The sequence below is a fragment of the Maniola jurtina genome, chromosome 15, assembly GCF_905333055.1.
Source record: "Maniola jurtina chromosome 15, ilManJurt1.1, whole genome shotgun sequence".
NCBI classification, from domain to species: Eukaryota; Metazoa; Arthropoda; class Insecta; order Lepidoptera; family Nymphalidae; genus Maniola; species Maniola jurtina.
The window spans coordinates 4,122,539-4,138,879 of record NC_060043.1 but is presented as its reverse complement, the minus strand read 5'-3'; the positions used below and the strand labels follow the sequence as shown (position 1 = coordinate 4,138,879).

General features: G+C 34.2%; 2 protein-coding genes across 2 annotated transcripts in view; both read left to right on the top strand.

Annotated features, from left to right (window-relative positions):
• LOC123872369 (sec1 family domain-containing protein 2-like) overlaps window positions 1-13,203 on the top strand; it is a 32,455-nt gene extending 19,252 nt beyond the window's left edge. Inside the window, exons 4-13 of the mRNA XM_045916595.1 lie at window positions 2,584-2,592; window positions 7,393-7,614; window positions 7,956-8,210; window positions 8,707-9,012; window positions 9,724-9,896; window positions 10,354-10,580; window positions 11,121-11,290; window positions 11,729-12,009; window positions 12,205-12,366; window positions 12,774-13,203. Of these exons, the coding sequence (XP_045772551.1) occupies window positions 7,435-7,614; window positions 7,956-8,210; window positions 8,707-9,012; window positions 9,724-9,896; window positions 10,354-10,580; window positions 11,121-11,290; window positions 11,729-12,009; window positions 12,205-12,366; window positions 12,774-12,978 (1,959 nt within the window). The 5' untranslated portion in view covers window positions 2,584-2,592; window positions 7,393-7,434 and the 3' untranslated portion in view covers window positions 12,979-13,203. The remainder of the gene's footprint in view (window positions 1-2,583; window positions 2,593-7,392; window positions 7,615-7,955; window positions 8,211-8,706; window positions 9,013-9,723; window positions 9,897-10,353; window positions 10,581-11,120; window positions 11,291-11,728; window positions 12,010-12,204; window positions 12,367-12,773) is intronic.
• LOC123872386 lies at window positions 401-6,155 on the top strand. The gene is made up of 11 exons (XM_045916623.1): window positions 401-557; window positions 1,599-1,725; window positions 2,426-2,957; window positions 3,259-3,315; window positions 3,420-3,767; window positions 3,840-3,941; window positions 4,062-4,301; window positions 4,395-4,580; window positions 4,694-4,835; window positions 5,174-5,275; window positions 5,831-6,155. Exons 1-11 carry the CDS (start codon window positions 446-448, stop codon window positions 5,959-5,961), a joined length of 2,079 nt encoding a protein of 692 aa, XP_045772579.1. The 5' UTR covers window positions 401-445; the 3' UTR covers window positions 5,962-6,155.
• Window positions 13,204-16,341: the final 3,138 nt, after the last annotated feature.

The window sequence follows — 16,341 nt, the reverse complement described above, 5'->3', positions numbered from 1 at the left end:
CGAGTGTAGAGCCGGCTTTAAAATGTAGATGCTTGTGACAAACAAGCGTGTAGACCTGTACTTGCCGAGCTTGCCACGCTTGGAGCGCTTGTCGTTCGATCCGAGCCCAAAAAGGACTGGAGTGGCGTTGGAGTAATTATATTCTGTGATCTACAATGCTACAAGGATCTTTTAGTGCACTGTTACTAATTTTAATACCAACTTTAATTTGCTGATTGACACAAATCCAATTTATGACCAAAAAAAGGTTATCGCGATACTAAAGTTACCCGATACCACTCAGTTTCTGCTCCGTAATTTATATTCCAAGGCAGAACCCAGAGCCACATCCCCATTCCAAAAAAAAATTGAAAATCATAGACTGACAAAATTTTGCCGCCTTTCCTGGATTTACCGCCATTTATTGTCGCTCTCAATAGGAATTTAATAAAGTTTTATGGGTACAATGGCTAACAACAAGGACGTAAATCATAATATGCTGGTATTTGTGCCTTATGGTGTAGAAATAAATGAATACTTTTTGCATATTTTACATTCAAATGAAATAATAATAGAAGGTAGGTATCTACTTAAATTATGTTTTTTCATTATATAGTTAATACCTACCTATATTTTTTTCCTGTGATTTCGTTCGCCATTATAGCCTATAAGTAAGTACACTTGTATAATGTACCTACCTAGCTATCTATCAGTGAAAGAATTTTCCGAAACAGATCGGGCGGATACTTTCGAAGATTAACTTCTGCATCCAAACTTATAAACATTACTTACCACTTTTTGTTATTAGTAGACTTATAGGCAGTCCAGGCTCACTGCGCATTTTAGGCATGTATTTTGGCCTTGACTGTTAACCTGGTGGTAAATTGGAAAGAGTGTGGCAACCTACCGGTTTCTACGCGGCATGGTGCCGGAGCGCTAAATCACTCGACGGTACGTCTTTGCCGGTAGGGTGGTAACTAGCCACGATCGAAGCCTGCTCTGCCACCACTAATTTTATTAGCATTTAAGAGGAAGGTAATTACTTACTTAGAATACCCAGTTTAAGTAATATTTATGTATTGCTAATGTATATTTTACGACTTCCCTGGCGCATTGGTGAGTGCATGTGGTTTTATAAGTGAGAAGCTTCGGATTCCATTCCCTTGCGGGGCAGTTTGGGAATTTATAATCTCTAAATTGGCTCTGGACTGGTCTAGTAGTCGGTTTCTGCTGTGGCTAGTGACCGCTCAAAGCGACTTAGCATTTCGGATCGATGCCGTGTAGGTATGTATAAACTAATAAGGAGGATTTAATAAACCTGCCATTATACTCCTTCGAAGTTAGCCCACTTCCATCTTAGACTGCATCATCCTAGCCACCAGGTAACATTGCAATCAAGAGTTAATTGGTAAATTCAACTCTTTGGTCTGTATACTAGCGAAACAGAACAGTAGCCGCGTATCTGACTTGTGCCCCTTTTCTTGAAGACCACAGGATTATAAATATAAATTGTTACGGCTATAATTTACTCATGTATTCACCTATCACTCACGATGGTTTAACCGTTAAAATAAGTTAAAAATATACTTAGGTGCCTATCTAATGACATTAACTTTTAGTTTTAGGCAATATAGAAAAGAATGCCCGTAAAAGAGCTGAGGATCGGAAAAAACTTTGTTTCATAATGAAAAATCATAAAACTTTGTTAGAAACTCAGTTGAAACAAACTAAACAAAATAAGGAAAGGTAAGTAATTTATGAATATAAAATGGATGATGGCTAAACTCGCGTGTTTGTCGGAGTATGCCCGACTAGTTTCAAATCCGTCCGGGTTCCTTTTTCATCTTGACGAAGATCAGCAGGAAACGTCGGGAGATGATCTGAAGCCGTCTCAGCCCCCGCCACAACCGTGCGGGAGGACCGTCACAAATCACAATGTGCCTTACCTGTCGCAAGTCGCAACGTGGTCGCAACCCACGCGGCTTGCAGTCTACTTGGCGTCGCGTAGCTAGCAGATTCCTATTGAACTTAATTGGTATTTGGTATACTCCGACTAACACGACGTACACTCAAAATGATTAATACCGACTGAGTTTCTGACTCTGTCGTTTGTATGGGATTACGTAACAGAGATAGCCCTATACTAACTTGTTTCCTAGGATAGAGTAGGTACAGATCACAGATTTAGGAAAAGTACAGATGTATTTATTACTATTTCTTGCATCCTTGGATGGGCATGAAAAGCGCCATATATGAGGCTTTTAGAAACGGACCTTGGAAAGCTCCTCAATTTAATAGTCAAACTCCTAAGTTGTCACTGGCCTAAATCTGGTAAGCCACCGCCTGTGGACACTGGATAGGTACCATTGATGTTATTACTGAACTGACTCTGAGATACGGAACGTGCATGCTGCTTACTGATAATATTAATATCTTTACCTTGCAGTTTCCTTCCTGTTCTAGAGTCCTACAAATCTAGAAATCAAGTGCTCAAAAATCAGTTATTATTAGCTACAGATCAAAAAGCCTATATAGTCAAAGAAAGAAACGAAACTTTAAAAAAATATAAAGAAAAATGGTTATCATCTAAAAACCTATTTGAAAATATCCCTTTTATAAAAAGGTTCATTGAAAAAAATAATGAAATAGAAACTGTAAAAAGGAGAATTAATTCTATTACTAATGAAGTTGAAAAATTACGCTCTGATATTATATTAAAGAAAACTGAATTATTACATGTGAGAAATAAAAATATAGTAGAATTGGCTGATTATATGATCAATAAAAAACCTTTAATTTTAAAACGTATCTACGAGGCAACCAGTGGAATTAAAAAGTTAAAAAATGAAAAGCAAATTAGTAAACCAGTTATAAAAAATAAATTGCCTGCCTCTGGTTCAACTAAACCAACGGTCAAAGCTAAGAAGATTTCTACTGAAGATACTGTGAGCGCGTCTAGAGCTCGTAACACTTTTGTGGTAAAAACTCATTTTAGTTGTATGCTTCCTTGTAACATTTACCTAACATTTTGATATTTAACATTTTATTACTATTCATGTAATTAATTAGTATGCTACATCTACTAAACTTACCCTTTATTTAAATATTATCACAGCCCTCAAGAGTAAAAAGAGTTACATTTAATGGAGTATTAACAATTGAGGATTTACCAGATAAATAATGGTATTATCGAACGGCTTCGAAAACTTTCTTTGATTACAGTCCTTTCAGTTTTAGCAGTAAAATTCTTATCTAATGAACAATTTTTTTTTATTTCAGCTACCACAATTGCGCCTCACTGCGCATACGGATGCAGCTCCAATTAACTTTGATCAGGTACGTTCTAAACATCTTTAAATTAAACACAATTATTTTGATATGGTATTTGGTACTTATGTGCTAAAAGTATACAAAATACACCTTATTTTTATTCATTACAGAAAATTAATTGCACAGCTCGGCACGACACTGCAATACCAAAAAAAAGTCCTTTCGAGTCTTTTATCACAAGGAAATTTCATGCGTTAAAAAAAGAGAACATCGCTGAAAAGATTGGTGAAGTTAATGTATCAACTTATTTATTTGCGACACCTAAAACAATGGATCGCAATAACACACGGAAATACCCAGACGATAAACTAATACGTATCTTGGAAGATGTAAAGTTAGATACAACTGGAACTTATAAAATTGTATCTCAACTTAAGCCTGATCATTTACGGGATGTGAATGTTATTAAAGCTAGAGAATCTCAACACGATTTGAAGACTTGTCCACCTCAGGAAAATGTAAATACTTAAAGCTTGCAACTAAAATGTTAAAATATTTAGATTTTTCAATTTTATTAAATATATTTACAGGTTAACAAAAACATTACTGAGGATATCGAGATACTAGATTTGACAAAGAAAGTGTCACAGGATGTTATATTACCGCCTACTCAGTTTTTAGATTTTACTCTGGTGAATATCTCATTTTATCACCTCATTTTCTTAATATTTACCTAACATTTTGAGATGATATGTTATTCATGTAATTAACTATTAGTATGATATATCAATTTAACCTTTATTCAAATACAGAGCCCTCAAGAGAAAAGAGTTACATTTAATGGAGTAATAACAATTGAGGATTTACCAAAGGCAACTAATGACACAATACCTCAAGGTGATGATGTAATAAATAATCCGGCTAGCAACCAACTAAATGCTAGCACGGCCAGCGATGATAGCTTCAAGAAGATCAAAGATTTTGTATTCAAAAAACGCAATATAAATCTATCCCCAGAATTTACATATACCAAAAATGTAGTTGTACCCATGGTAAGCGATTAAATAGTAATTACTACTGAATTTACTGTTGTAAGAAATACAATAAATGAAAATATTAATCTCGTAAAAATTTAAAAATTTTAGGCTGCAGAAAATAAAATTGTTGCTTCGAAATTTTTTGATGAAAAGCAACAAGGCGATAACAATATCGACAGTTCAAGGATACACAATATGGAAATTGTAGAGATTGTTGATGAACTTAAACAGATACAAGAAATTCATGCAGAAACAATAAATCAAACTAATACTACATCTGACAACACATTTGAGGTGAGTTCAGTTCTTTATTCTCAGGAAGTCAATTTAGCCATTGTTGTATTGTACCAACACGTGCATAAAACTTAAATAGGTAGTTAGTTCCAAATGGCTGTTTTTTGTTTAAGGCTCAAGAATGCGCACAAAAAGATGATGCCCCTTTAGCTGCACCATCTAATGCAAATTGCATTCGGGATATACCTGGCTCCCTGAATATTTCTATGAACAAAACAGGCTATGAAGATGATGGAGAATTTCCACATTGCATTGGTAATATTCTTCGCTTATTACTCACAGTTAGCGAATTTTTTTCAGATGCACTCAAAATACTTAGCGAAAAAATGTAGGTAATATTTTAAAAATTATACAAGATTCTATTTTGGGAGTAGGTACCTACATAGTGACAGTGAGGCGAAAACATAAACTACCTACTAATAGGTAGCTAATAACAGGTATTAACATGTATTTGAAATACATAATCTTCATACATACACGTGTAGAAGCAAAAATTATTTTTAACTTTTTAGTATTGATTGTTACTGAAGTCGGTTTTTTAAGGTTTTTTTTTAATTAAATATTGATGTTAATATATATTGATTTTTTATTAGATTCAAGCCTTCTTTTGTCACCAAAAGCCGATGATGAAATCCAAACGAATAATAATAACAAAGTAGAGAGACAGCCTCGGGAGGTGCCAAGCTTTTTGTCAGGTACTTATGTAAAAAATATTTCTATTAAGTATAAAAATTACTCACTATTGAAAAATAAGTCAAATAAAAGAAGAATGAAGCGAAACTTCTTGTTAATCCATATTTTGGGTTGAAGTGACCTAACTCACAAAAACTGAAAAGAAAGCACAATGCGATGCGAAACGCACTTCATTGGTTGGACAACGGATAATAGAGTGCAAACGAGAGAAAATTCTCTTTTTCTCTCTCATTTAGCCATGCGAGTGAGCAAGAGAGAGAGTACAAGATTTTATAGTTCCATTTTAAGGTCAAAGATACCATTGTACACTTTTTGATTGTCTGATTATTATGGTGATAATTAAAGCTACAACTATAGGTAGGTTCAACAATTTGTAAAAGGTTTCTCTTCTAAGTTCCGTCAAGTGAACCCTAGTCCCCTCTCTTGATTTTTTAAATTGAATGAATGTACGTAGCCCAGTTAGCTATAAATATAATAGATAAGTACCTACCATCGATATAATGATGTCTATATCTTAGAGGTACTTATAATAAACATGCCTCATTATTATTTTACAGGATTTAGGAGGACAGGCTTTTCTTTGTTCGGGACAAACGAAGCTGATGCACAAAACCAGAATAATAACTTTAATTTCAACTTCGGTGGAAATGAGAAGACAAAGAAAGGTGGATTTTTCAATATGTTTTAGTAAATTACAAAAAAAAACTAAAAATAATATAATATAATAAAAATAATAATAAGTAATAAAATAAAATATGTAACTACTAAATAATTAATTGTTATATCAATAAAAACAAATTAATAGTTACTAACGTACTTCCAAATTGGATTATCTACATTGTTTTGTTGTAAAGGTAGGTACATGCACAAATTACAAAATATCTGTGTCAAATTATTAATGTGGGTTAAACTGGTTCAGTTTTCAGCCGTTACACAATTAAATAAAATTTGTTGGTTTTTGATTAAGTAGGTCTTTAAAATTTTATTTAATGTAATAAATAAATAGGTAGGTATTTACCTATAGCTCAATTATCGAATCCTGGCACGTTCAGAATACAATCACACAAACGCAATTTTATGAATGCGTTGTACCTACCTACTTAATTTAGATTTTCTTTGTTTTTTAATAATTATAGGTACATTTAATTAAATTGATTACTTACTTGAAATAATAAGTTGTTTATTTTTAACCATTTTACTAAAGTAAGGGATAATATTGTAAAAACTTTTAGTGTAGTGCTAGTAGTACGGACTACAGAAGAACGATTACTATTTAAATTTCATCCCATTAACAGGTGAAGTCTTTTTATAATTTTTATTCCATTCCATTGAGCCGTTACGATTTAGAATGTTAAACACGTTTACAATGTTACCCGTGACGACTCATGTTTGTACGTTTCTAAAGTTACCTACCATACCACAAGAATATTCAGTGTAGGTATGGCTTGGACTTTGTCTGTGTTGGTGTTAGCTGGCGGGCGTGCTCTACTTTTTTGGAGTGTTTTTTTTTTGTTAAATAAAACTGACTGGAAAGCGCTCTAAGAGGATGCCGTGCGTATGTCGGCGAGCGCCGGCACAGACGGGGTCCATACTTGTATAGTTTAACTAACTAACTTGTTACAAATAACTACAAACTTGCCAATGGCTAATCTTTGTAAAGCCAGAGAGAGAGAGAGGTATGGCGTGAAATGTTTTGTGTAACTAGACCTAGACACAGCATTGCATCTCAGAACAACGCAGTATGCAATGCACTGCAATCTGTTTGCTAGGCTGGAACTTGGCCTGACGCACTCCATGCGTCTGGATCTCAATATGTGCACCACACAACAATAACCAGTATTTGATCGTTATTTCAAAAAAGTTAGAATCCAGAGTCGTAAAGCCAGTTACAAAGAAGATTTTTACTCTAGGATATGATACGACCACATAGTATTTTTTACATGATACGACCAAGATACGACATTGTATTCTGTGATTATATTCACCAAATTAACAAATTATGTACAAATTACAAAACAAAAATTACAATTATTTTTAACAATTAAGAATTAATTAATAACAAATTTTATTTTATATTTCGTTCATAATGTGTTTCTCAAAAAAAAGGTTCTCCCAATAAGAAGTAATTTTAAATATTTTTCGTCAATATTTGTTTTGTAAAATGTCCACGACGTCCGTAAAAGAGTTTGGCAAAGCCTGGTGGGCGGAGGTGTATAATCGAATTATTGGAGCGGTGGTGTTCTTGGATGACTACAGTGCCGAGTGCTTGCATTGGGATGGAGGTCTCTTTAACCTTCTGACTGGAGGAGCTGTTGCTGTGAAAAGTTTATCACCATTTGAGGTATGTTTATGCACCAATAATAATCAAAAAAACATTCTATCTCGTCATTTTTAATAATAATCACACAAATTCCTCCAATTAAGCGCTAAAACATTGTTGTTGCACATTCATTGAATAATTCCATAATATTTTCACAAGCCTGTCTGAGATCAGTTTTTGTACAAAGCACTGTGCACAGGCTACAGTCATAACATGCAAGTTAGTCGCTTCCATCTTAGAATGCATCGTCACTTACCACCAGCTGGGATTGCAGTCAAGGGCTAACTTGCGTATCAAAAAAAAATTGTTCACACTATAGGGTATTAGTTTCACTCCATAAAGTAAAATTTTTCACTTTTCAGTATTGTAAAAAAGACCAAAGAAAAGCTGTTTTCATAACTCAAACAACTCGCACGCAACTGAGAACTATTAGTGAAATTATACATAACAGCGATCTCACACATTGCATCCTTGTGTCCTGTGCTAGCTTAGATGTGGTTTATCTGGAGCTGAATGACGGTGTGAGCAATGCAAGTGATGTAACAACAGCAGGGAAAGCCGGAACGGAAGCTGCAAAGAGGTTGGAACGCATGCTTCTTGAGTGGATTAATAAAAAAGTAAGATTGCATACATATTATTTTTTCTAACATTTATGTTACTTACTTTAGTGTGTCTTACTTCAGTAAGTATATTATTTCTAACTGTGGTTTTCCAATAGTTACTTTACAATGCTTTATAAATGGAATCTTAAGATACAATAAATGCATTACAGTAGGCAGCAGGAAATATTGCACACTAAACTTTAGAAAGAGATATCTGCTTTGTAGAGCGTTGTCTCTGTTAATCATACCTATGTGACGTTTTGTCAGTCTCAACAACAAAGACAATGCTTTACAAAACCCTTATCTGATTCTAATGTTGATGTGCAATATTGCTGCCAGGTACTTTAATTAAATATATTAATATTATATAATATAATATTATATAATATAATATTATATAATAAATAATACACAACAATTGAGATTATATCATTGTATGTATGTATTGAGAGAGATGATAAATCATCACAACTTCAGTTGCGATTGTGGCTTACAAATTAATTTTTTTTAGCAATCTGTTGTAGAAGTGGTATACATCCCAATATTCACAATAGCACCGACAAATGTAGTATTCCTGACACCACCATACCAAAAAGTGTACCCAAAGTTTGACAAAAAACTAACAACCGATGCCCCTACATTAGATTTATACACCTTGAGCTCTGAAGAAAGGTCTTGTATACGGAGGTTGGCAAGTGGGCTGAACAGTATGCTGGATTCAATGAATTTAAAGGAAGACATATATTATATGGGTGCTTTTAGTTCACTTATTGCTGGGGTTCTGGAAAATTCACCCATCTGTGTGTCTAGGAGGAAGGTCAGTTATTATTTCATGTTTACAATTACACATTTAAACAATTATTTCATGTAAACAATGTAAACAATTACAACTAAGAAACAAACCGAACATGCATCGCTATGGTAACATGTTTAACCCAGCTCCTAGAAGTTGTAATAAATTGAACATTCCAAATAAATAGACATTGTATATAAATGATTCTTTTTAATATCAGTGTGATATTAGTATTTACGGAAATCAAATAATAAATATTTTCAACTATGAAAGGCTATACATATTATACAGTGGACACCCGGTAATCCGACAAACGTTTTGCAGGACATTGTAGAACTATCAAATTTGTCGGATTATAGAGTATTGCCTAAGATCCCCTATAGTCCGGAATTTTTCACAAAAGAGTACCTTGTAATCCAACAAATTACAAATCCAATGATAAGATTCCATATGTCATACATACTCTGAAGTACACATCATACTTCACTATGTATGTCAAATTTAGTAAATTCAATAATAATAGACATGTCGGATTACAGGGGGTGCCGGATTAGACAGGGGCCAGATTGCCGGGGGTCCACTGTATAGGCATATAATCTGTCAAAGTTGATTAGGTTTCTTAGACAGTTTTTCAGAAATAATTGACTGCCTTTAGCAACTAGCACAGCTTCAGAACCCTACCGCATAACACAGTTCTGACATGCACTTGACCAGGTTTTAATTATTGCCTTTCAGTCCTGTTCAAACCCGGTGTCCCTCATCATTGTTGACCGAACATTGGACCTGTGTGGTGTGACCAGTCACTCCATGGAGTCAGTGCTTGACAAAGCGATGGCTGTGTTACCAAGGTTCCCCGGACATTGCACAGACGTTGCGGTGGATATGTCGCCACTTTGCGAGGCTAACATGTACGTTGATCCATATTTATAGTTCAAATAGTTAAAAAAACTTTTTTTTGCAAGGATTTAAATTTTTAAGAACCCTGTGGTAATTCTTTGATTTTCTGGGATAAAAAGTCACCTATATCCCTCTCCAAGTTTTTCACTATACCCAAGCAAAAAATCACGTTGATTCGTTGCCAAATTTATTCAAATACATGATGCCCGCGACTTCATTCACAAGAATTTAATTTTTTTTAAATCCCATGGATATTTGACTGTCCGGGATAAAAGTAGCCCATATCACTCCAAGTCTTTATCTGTACCCATGCAAATAACCGTTGGTCTATTATGACGTGATTGAAGAACAAACAAACACGCTTTCGCATTTATGATATAGGTTGTGATTTGCCTCTATCCTCTTACCAGTTTGCTTTAGTTCACCGACTGATAGCTTGATAAGGCATGATAATTTTTTTTATAACAGTATAACACATCCAGAGGACTTGCAACTCAGTCCAGGTTGCCTCTTCCACGCCGAGGACGAGTCCTGCGTACAGACTTACGATCACATGATCAACAAGTCACAAAAGGAGGTCATGTTCGATTTGTACAACAAGCTGTCCAAAATTGACGTTCAGAAATCACCAGGGCCGAAGACCCTGTTAAAAGTTACGCCGCAGAGCGTCGAGAAAATTATTTCAGCGTCCAAAGGTAAGTTTTGATTTTATGAATCATAGTAACATTATAGGTAACTTAAGGTAATACTTCTTATTCTGTTCTGTTTCCATACAAATGAGTTACAATGATTCATATTACAGTGATTAATATTTTTTTTTGTAGATCGATTGAGTCACATCGATTAATCTCGCCAATTCGGTTGTACACAATCTCTAAAATAAACTGACGTCCAAAATCCTATTAATATTATATGCGCGAAAGTTTGTATATATGGATGGATGTATGGACGCTTGTTACTCTTTCACACAAAAACTACTGGACGAATTTGGCTGAAATTCGGACAAAAAAATTCGCAACGTCGCTATCGACAGATTACGGATAGATTGCGATGCAGTTGAAGACAAGTTACATAGCACTTTTTTCGTAGACGTCTGACGTGGTCGTGTCAACTACAGTAAAACTGCAATTTAGATAAATTCGTCAACAGCAATTAAAATGCATTCCAACTGCAATTTTGATAAATACCAGGAACCAAGAAACATAAAGACAATCCTCCACTTTTCCTGATTCCAGGCAACTATGACATAATAGGCAAGCACCTCGGCGTTTTACAACAAGCGTTAGGCGTGGTGCACACGCTGAAATCGCCCAAACGTGCGCAGTTAGAGTTGCTCATGAGTTTGGAGAAACAAGTGCTACAGAACTTAGCGGCTAGTAGGGACTCCACTAGTGTGCTGCATCAGGTATAGTAGATATTATATGAACTAGATGATGCCGCGATTTTGTCCGCTTGTATTAAGTTTTAGATCCCGTAAGAAATTAGAGCCGTGCTGCGTTGGTTAAGGCGTCCGGCGTTAACTTTTCGGACTTTTGTACGTTTTAAGTATTTTTTTTTATTTTTTATTCTCTATAGGTAAGCGCTTGACCACAATCACACCGGATGGAAAGTGATGATGTGGTCTAAGATGGGATGCGTTTACCTAGAAGGTGCCTATTCACTCTTGTTTTAAAGATACTCGGATTGTAATTGGTAGGAAACACAGATAATTAAATATCACTTGCTTTAACGGTGAAGGAAAACATCGTGATGAAACGTGCATGCTTGAGTGCTACATAATGTTCTCAAAGATGTGTGAAGCCTACCAATCCGCACTATTCATATTCTAAAAATTCCTTTTCAGTTGGGTCACATAATAAAAACACGTAAAGAACGAAATCTGCCGCTAGAGAATCTTTTAGCCCTTCTGATCCACGTATATTCTTTGACTGGCACCGAAGTAGTGTTTACCAAACAACACGAGGATAATCTCCAGCAGGCACTGAGTGTTGCCATATTTGAGGATCATAAGACCTTGTTGAGTGAGAGTGGACATATGGCAACACCGGAAGAGTGTGAACAAATATCTAAAAACATTATGGGTCGCTTGAAGGAGGTCTCGCAAATAAGGAAGATATTGCAAAAGTAAGTTTCAAATTACTAACCTCAATAACTTAGGCTTTTTTTAGACTTCAACATTTTTTATGTATATAGATAATGATTTTGAATGAATGAATATACTTTTATTGTACACAACAAAATTAGTACAGAAAAAACACATACAAAGCACAACAAAATATAGGTTTAAAAATGATTTTTTTAGTTTCCAAAAAATTTCAGGTACAATTCAGTGCTGAAACCATGCGAAACAGGCACAGGGCACGAGTACCGGGGAGTTCTACAGCAACTGGTGGACGATCTAGTTAACACCGACCGACCAGACTTAACTGACCTGCGACACAGGAATGAAGGCATCAAGGAGCTGTTGCGGACTGGACTGAAGTAAGTTGTTTTATCACACTAATATTATAAAGGCGAAAGTTTGTATGTGTGCACTGTAATAGGTTGCGAGCTGAAATTTTCACAGAATGTGTTGCCGCTATATCAACAAGTAATAAACATTTCAAAATGGCCACCATGAAAATTTGAAAAGATTATAGTGTTGTTTCTTGTACTATGGTATGGAAACCTTCGTGTGCGACTTTTTGATTTAAAGGTACCAAAAATACCTACTGTATTGTATAATACCATTTTTTATGGTGATGGTACTTCTCCAAAAAACGTTCATGCAAGTGTCAACAACAGTTATACGAAGTTTGACCTCAATGACCGATGTGCGAATGCATAGATAACAATAACGAAGAAATGCACACACAAACATTAATTTTTCTAATTTTTGGATTTTTCAGCATCCTAACAAGCAAGAAGAAAGCATCAAAACATCCACTAGACAATCCGACAGTGATACTATTCGTCGTGGGTGGTATAACGGCAGAGGAGTGTAAACAGTTGCACAGGAGTGTCATAACCAGTGGAGTTGACAATGTTGTACTTATTGGATCAACTAAGTTTGTCACCCCGGTTGAGGCAATGAGGGATGTGCTCAACTTATAGCGGTGTCGACTTTAAGTGGCACCGGTCACTGAATAAAAGGTAAGGCGGTCTTCGTACGCGTAGATTATGATATATTTTCGGGTATTCGGTCTGTTTTTGCCCTTGAAATCAATATCAAAATCCTAAAAAAAGTTGATTTTCGCACATAAAATTACTCATTTTGAAAATTAGAATGGTAGTGGTGAAAACTCTAAGAACTTTAACAATACAGAATTGTAATAACTGATTAAAAGTTGATAATGTTATTAATTATACAGAATTAGCTAATGCCCGCGACTTCGTTCGCGTGGATGTAGGTTTTTTAAAATTCCCGTGGGAACTCTTTGATTTTCCGGGATAAAAAGTAGCCTATGTGCTAATCCAGGGTATAATCTATCTCCATTCCAAATTTCAGCCCAATCCGTCCAGTAGTTTTTGCGTGAAGGAGTAACAAACATACACACACACACATACAAACTTTCTCCTTTATAATATTAGTGTGATTATAATAACTAATGGAGTTGACAATGTTGTTCTTATGGGCTCAACTACGTTTGATCCCCTGTCGAAGCAATGAGGGATGTGCTCAACTAATAGCGATGTCGATTTCGAATGCCACCAGTCACTAAGCAAGCAGTAAGGTGGCCCTAGTATGTGTAGATTATTACATAACTTTGGTGTTTTCGTTTGTTTTTTGACCTTGACATCAACGTCACATTTCTGCAATAGTCTCTTTTCCATCCATGCTTGTGTAAATGAAATTACTCATTAAGAAGCGTAATAACTAGTGGAGTTAACAACGTTGTTCTGATTGACTCAACTAAGTTTGTCACCCTTGTTGACGCCACGAGGGATGTGCTCAACTTATAGTGTACTCAATCTCAAGTAGACCGATTACTGAACAAGAGATAAAGCGATCATCGCACGCGCAGATTTGTGTTGGAAAATATACGTATATTATATTATATACGATCTTGAAATCCACGTAATAATTCGTTGTCACCGCGCACACTGAATTTTAACATCTTTTCTAATGGTAATTGATATAAGTGATAGTGGACGATATTTAACTTGTTTAGACTCCCCTTGTTGAAGCAATGAGGGAAGTGCTTAACTTATAGCTACACATTCTCTTTGTATGAAGTGATAACTTATACCTTCCTAAGGTTCGTGTTTTCAAATCAGAGTTTAGTTGAACTTTTATAATGTTGCTGGTAATACTTAAGTTACGCAAAAATGTCATTCCAGATGAACAAAATGTTATTTAATTTTATGTTTCTTTAATATTGTAGAAAATATGGGGATAGTATTTTTTAAATTAGATTTTTATTTATTCTGATATCGAAATTGGAAGGTGTATTGTTGTTATGAAAATCTAAGATTTTAATTTAAATGTACAATGCATTCCTAGGGTAAATGTGTATATTGTACTTCAATTAATATCAGCAATTCTCGGTATTCTATGTCTAAAATGTAATTGTTATAGTCATTAAACTATATTCCTGTAAGTTTGTTTATATAGATAAGTACTTATTAATTAAGTTAATGCAATGCAATTACAATGCAATATAACTCAAAATTGTAATAATATGTAATTTGTTTTTATGTTTTGTTTTGTTTAATAAATACTTTGTTTATTGATGTTATAATTTTTTTTATTTACTAATACCTAATTGTCATTAGTACGTAGGAGTTTTGTGCATTTATTTATACAAAAACTGGCCAAGCGCGAGTCGGACTCGCGCACCGAGGGTTCCGTAGTCGGATATTTTTTCGACATTTTGCACGATAAATCACAAACTATTATGCAAAAAAATAAATAAAAATCTGTTTTAGAATTTACAGGTAAAGCCCTTTCATATGATACTCCACTTGGTATAGTTATCTTACTTTGAAAATTTAAACGCATTTTAATTTTTTTTTTTAATGATGTAACCACAAATTCATGGTTTTCAGATTTATTCCTTTACTTGTGCTATAAGACCTACCTACCTGCTAAATTTTATGGTTCTAGGTCAACGGGAAGTACCATATAGGTTTTCTTGACAGTCACGACGCGACGGGTGGACGGACAGACAGACAGATAGACAACAAAGTTATCCTATAAGGGTTCCGTTTTTCCTTTTTAGGACGGACGACCCTAAAAAATGATAAGTAGATATATGAAATAGTTCACTAACGACCAACATTAATAATCCTATCTGTGAATAGTACGTAATTAATTATTATTATCACCACTTATACATCGATGCCACTATACCATCTTTCAAATCTAACAAATCGGACAAATAAAATGTGTACAATAGTACCTATTTTAAATGAATTGATTTTGACTTTGAATTATTAATCTGTCGATAAGTTACCTATTTATTATATTACTTAGCAACTTGTGGAAAGTTGTATGATCTTTATCGTTACTTGATAACGACACGTCACAGATAGATTGAAAGTAGTGTGGTAGTGCCATCTTTACCAGCAGAATATTAAGGTAAATAATAAAATAAGTTTCGGAAATTCAAGAAATTTTAATAAAACATCTGTTTTTTTTAAACAGATCCAGAGACAGAAATTCTTTTGACTTATAAGTAAATGCGGAAATGTTTCAGTTACTTGTTTATTCTGTTTCACACTCAATACTTAAGCTAAACATATGTTTAATACTGTTAACATGAGCTATAGTAACATACAATAAGTTAAATGCCGTCAATGGAATTCATGAATACATTTTGAAATAAATAAAAAAACAATAACAGCACATTATAACTTTAATCAGTTAATTAAAGCAAATAATAACAAGACTCTTAGTCAAACTTTAAATAAGGGATATGTCGAACTCCCAAGTCCCAAATTATTAAAAATATTCCTTCAAGAAATTTTTTACACCTAGTAGTATTCTAGGTAGTAAATATTTTCCTAATATTCATATTTATTTAGTACATTTTATGTTCTACAAATATACTCTATTTGCGAACGACAACCTTGCATATTTAAATAGTTTTAATTAGCTTAGCTTAGCTTTTAATTAGCTTTAGTTTAGCTTTCAAGTATTAGTACTTTCATATTATTATGCTGCTTACTTTTTGTTTGCATAAGTAGGTACTACGTACTGCAATACTCGTTATTTATCATCTTAATTAAATTGATAATTTGAACAAAAATAATACTTAATTCATTCGATAAGACACTTGCTAAGACATTTTTCATTATTGTCGTAACTTTTTTACATTTGCCTTAAAATAATGAATATAAATCTATTTATCTATTAAAATATAATAAATATTGTATAACTCTGCACAATTTACAAATTACTATAAATATACATAAGATGTACCTAGTTAATTAGCGTGCACTATGAACTATAATGTACCATACTCACAATCATAC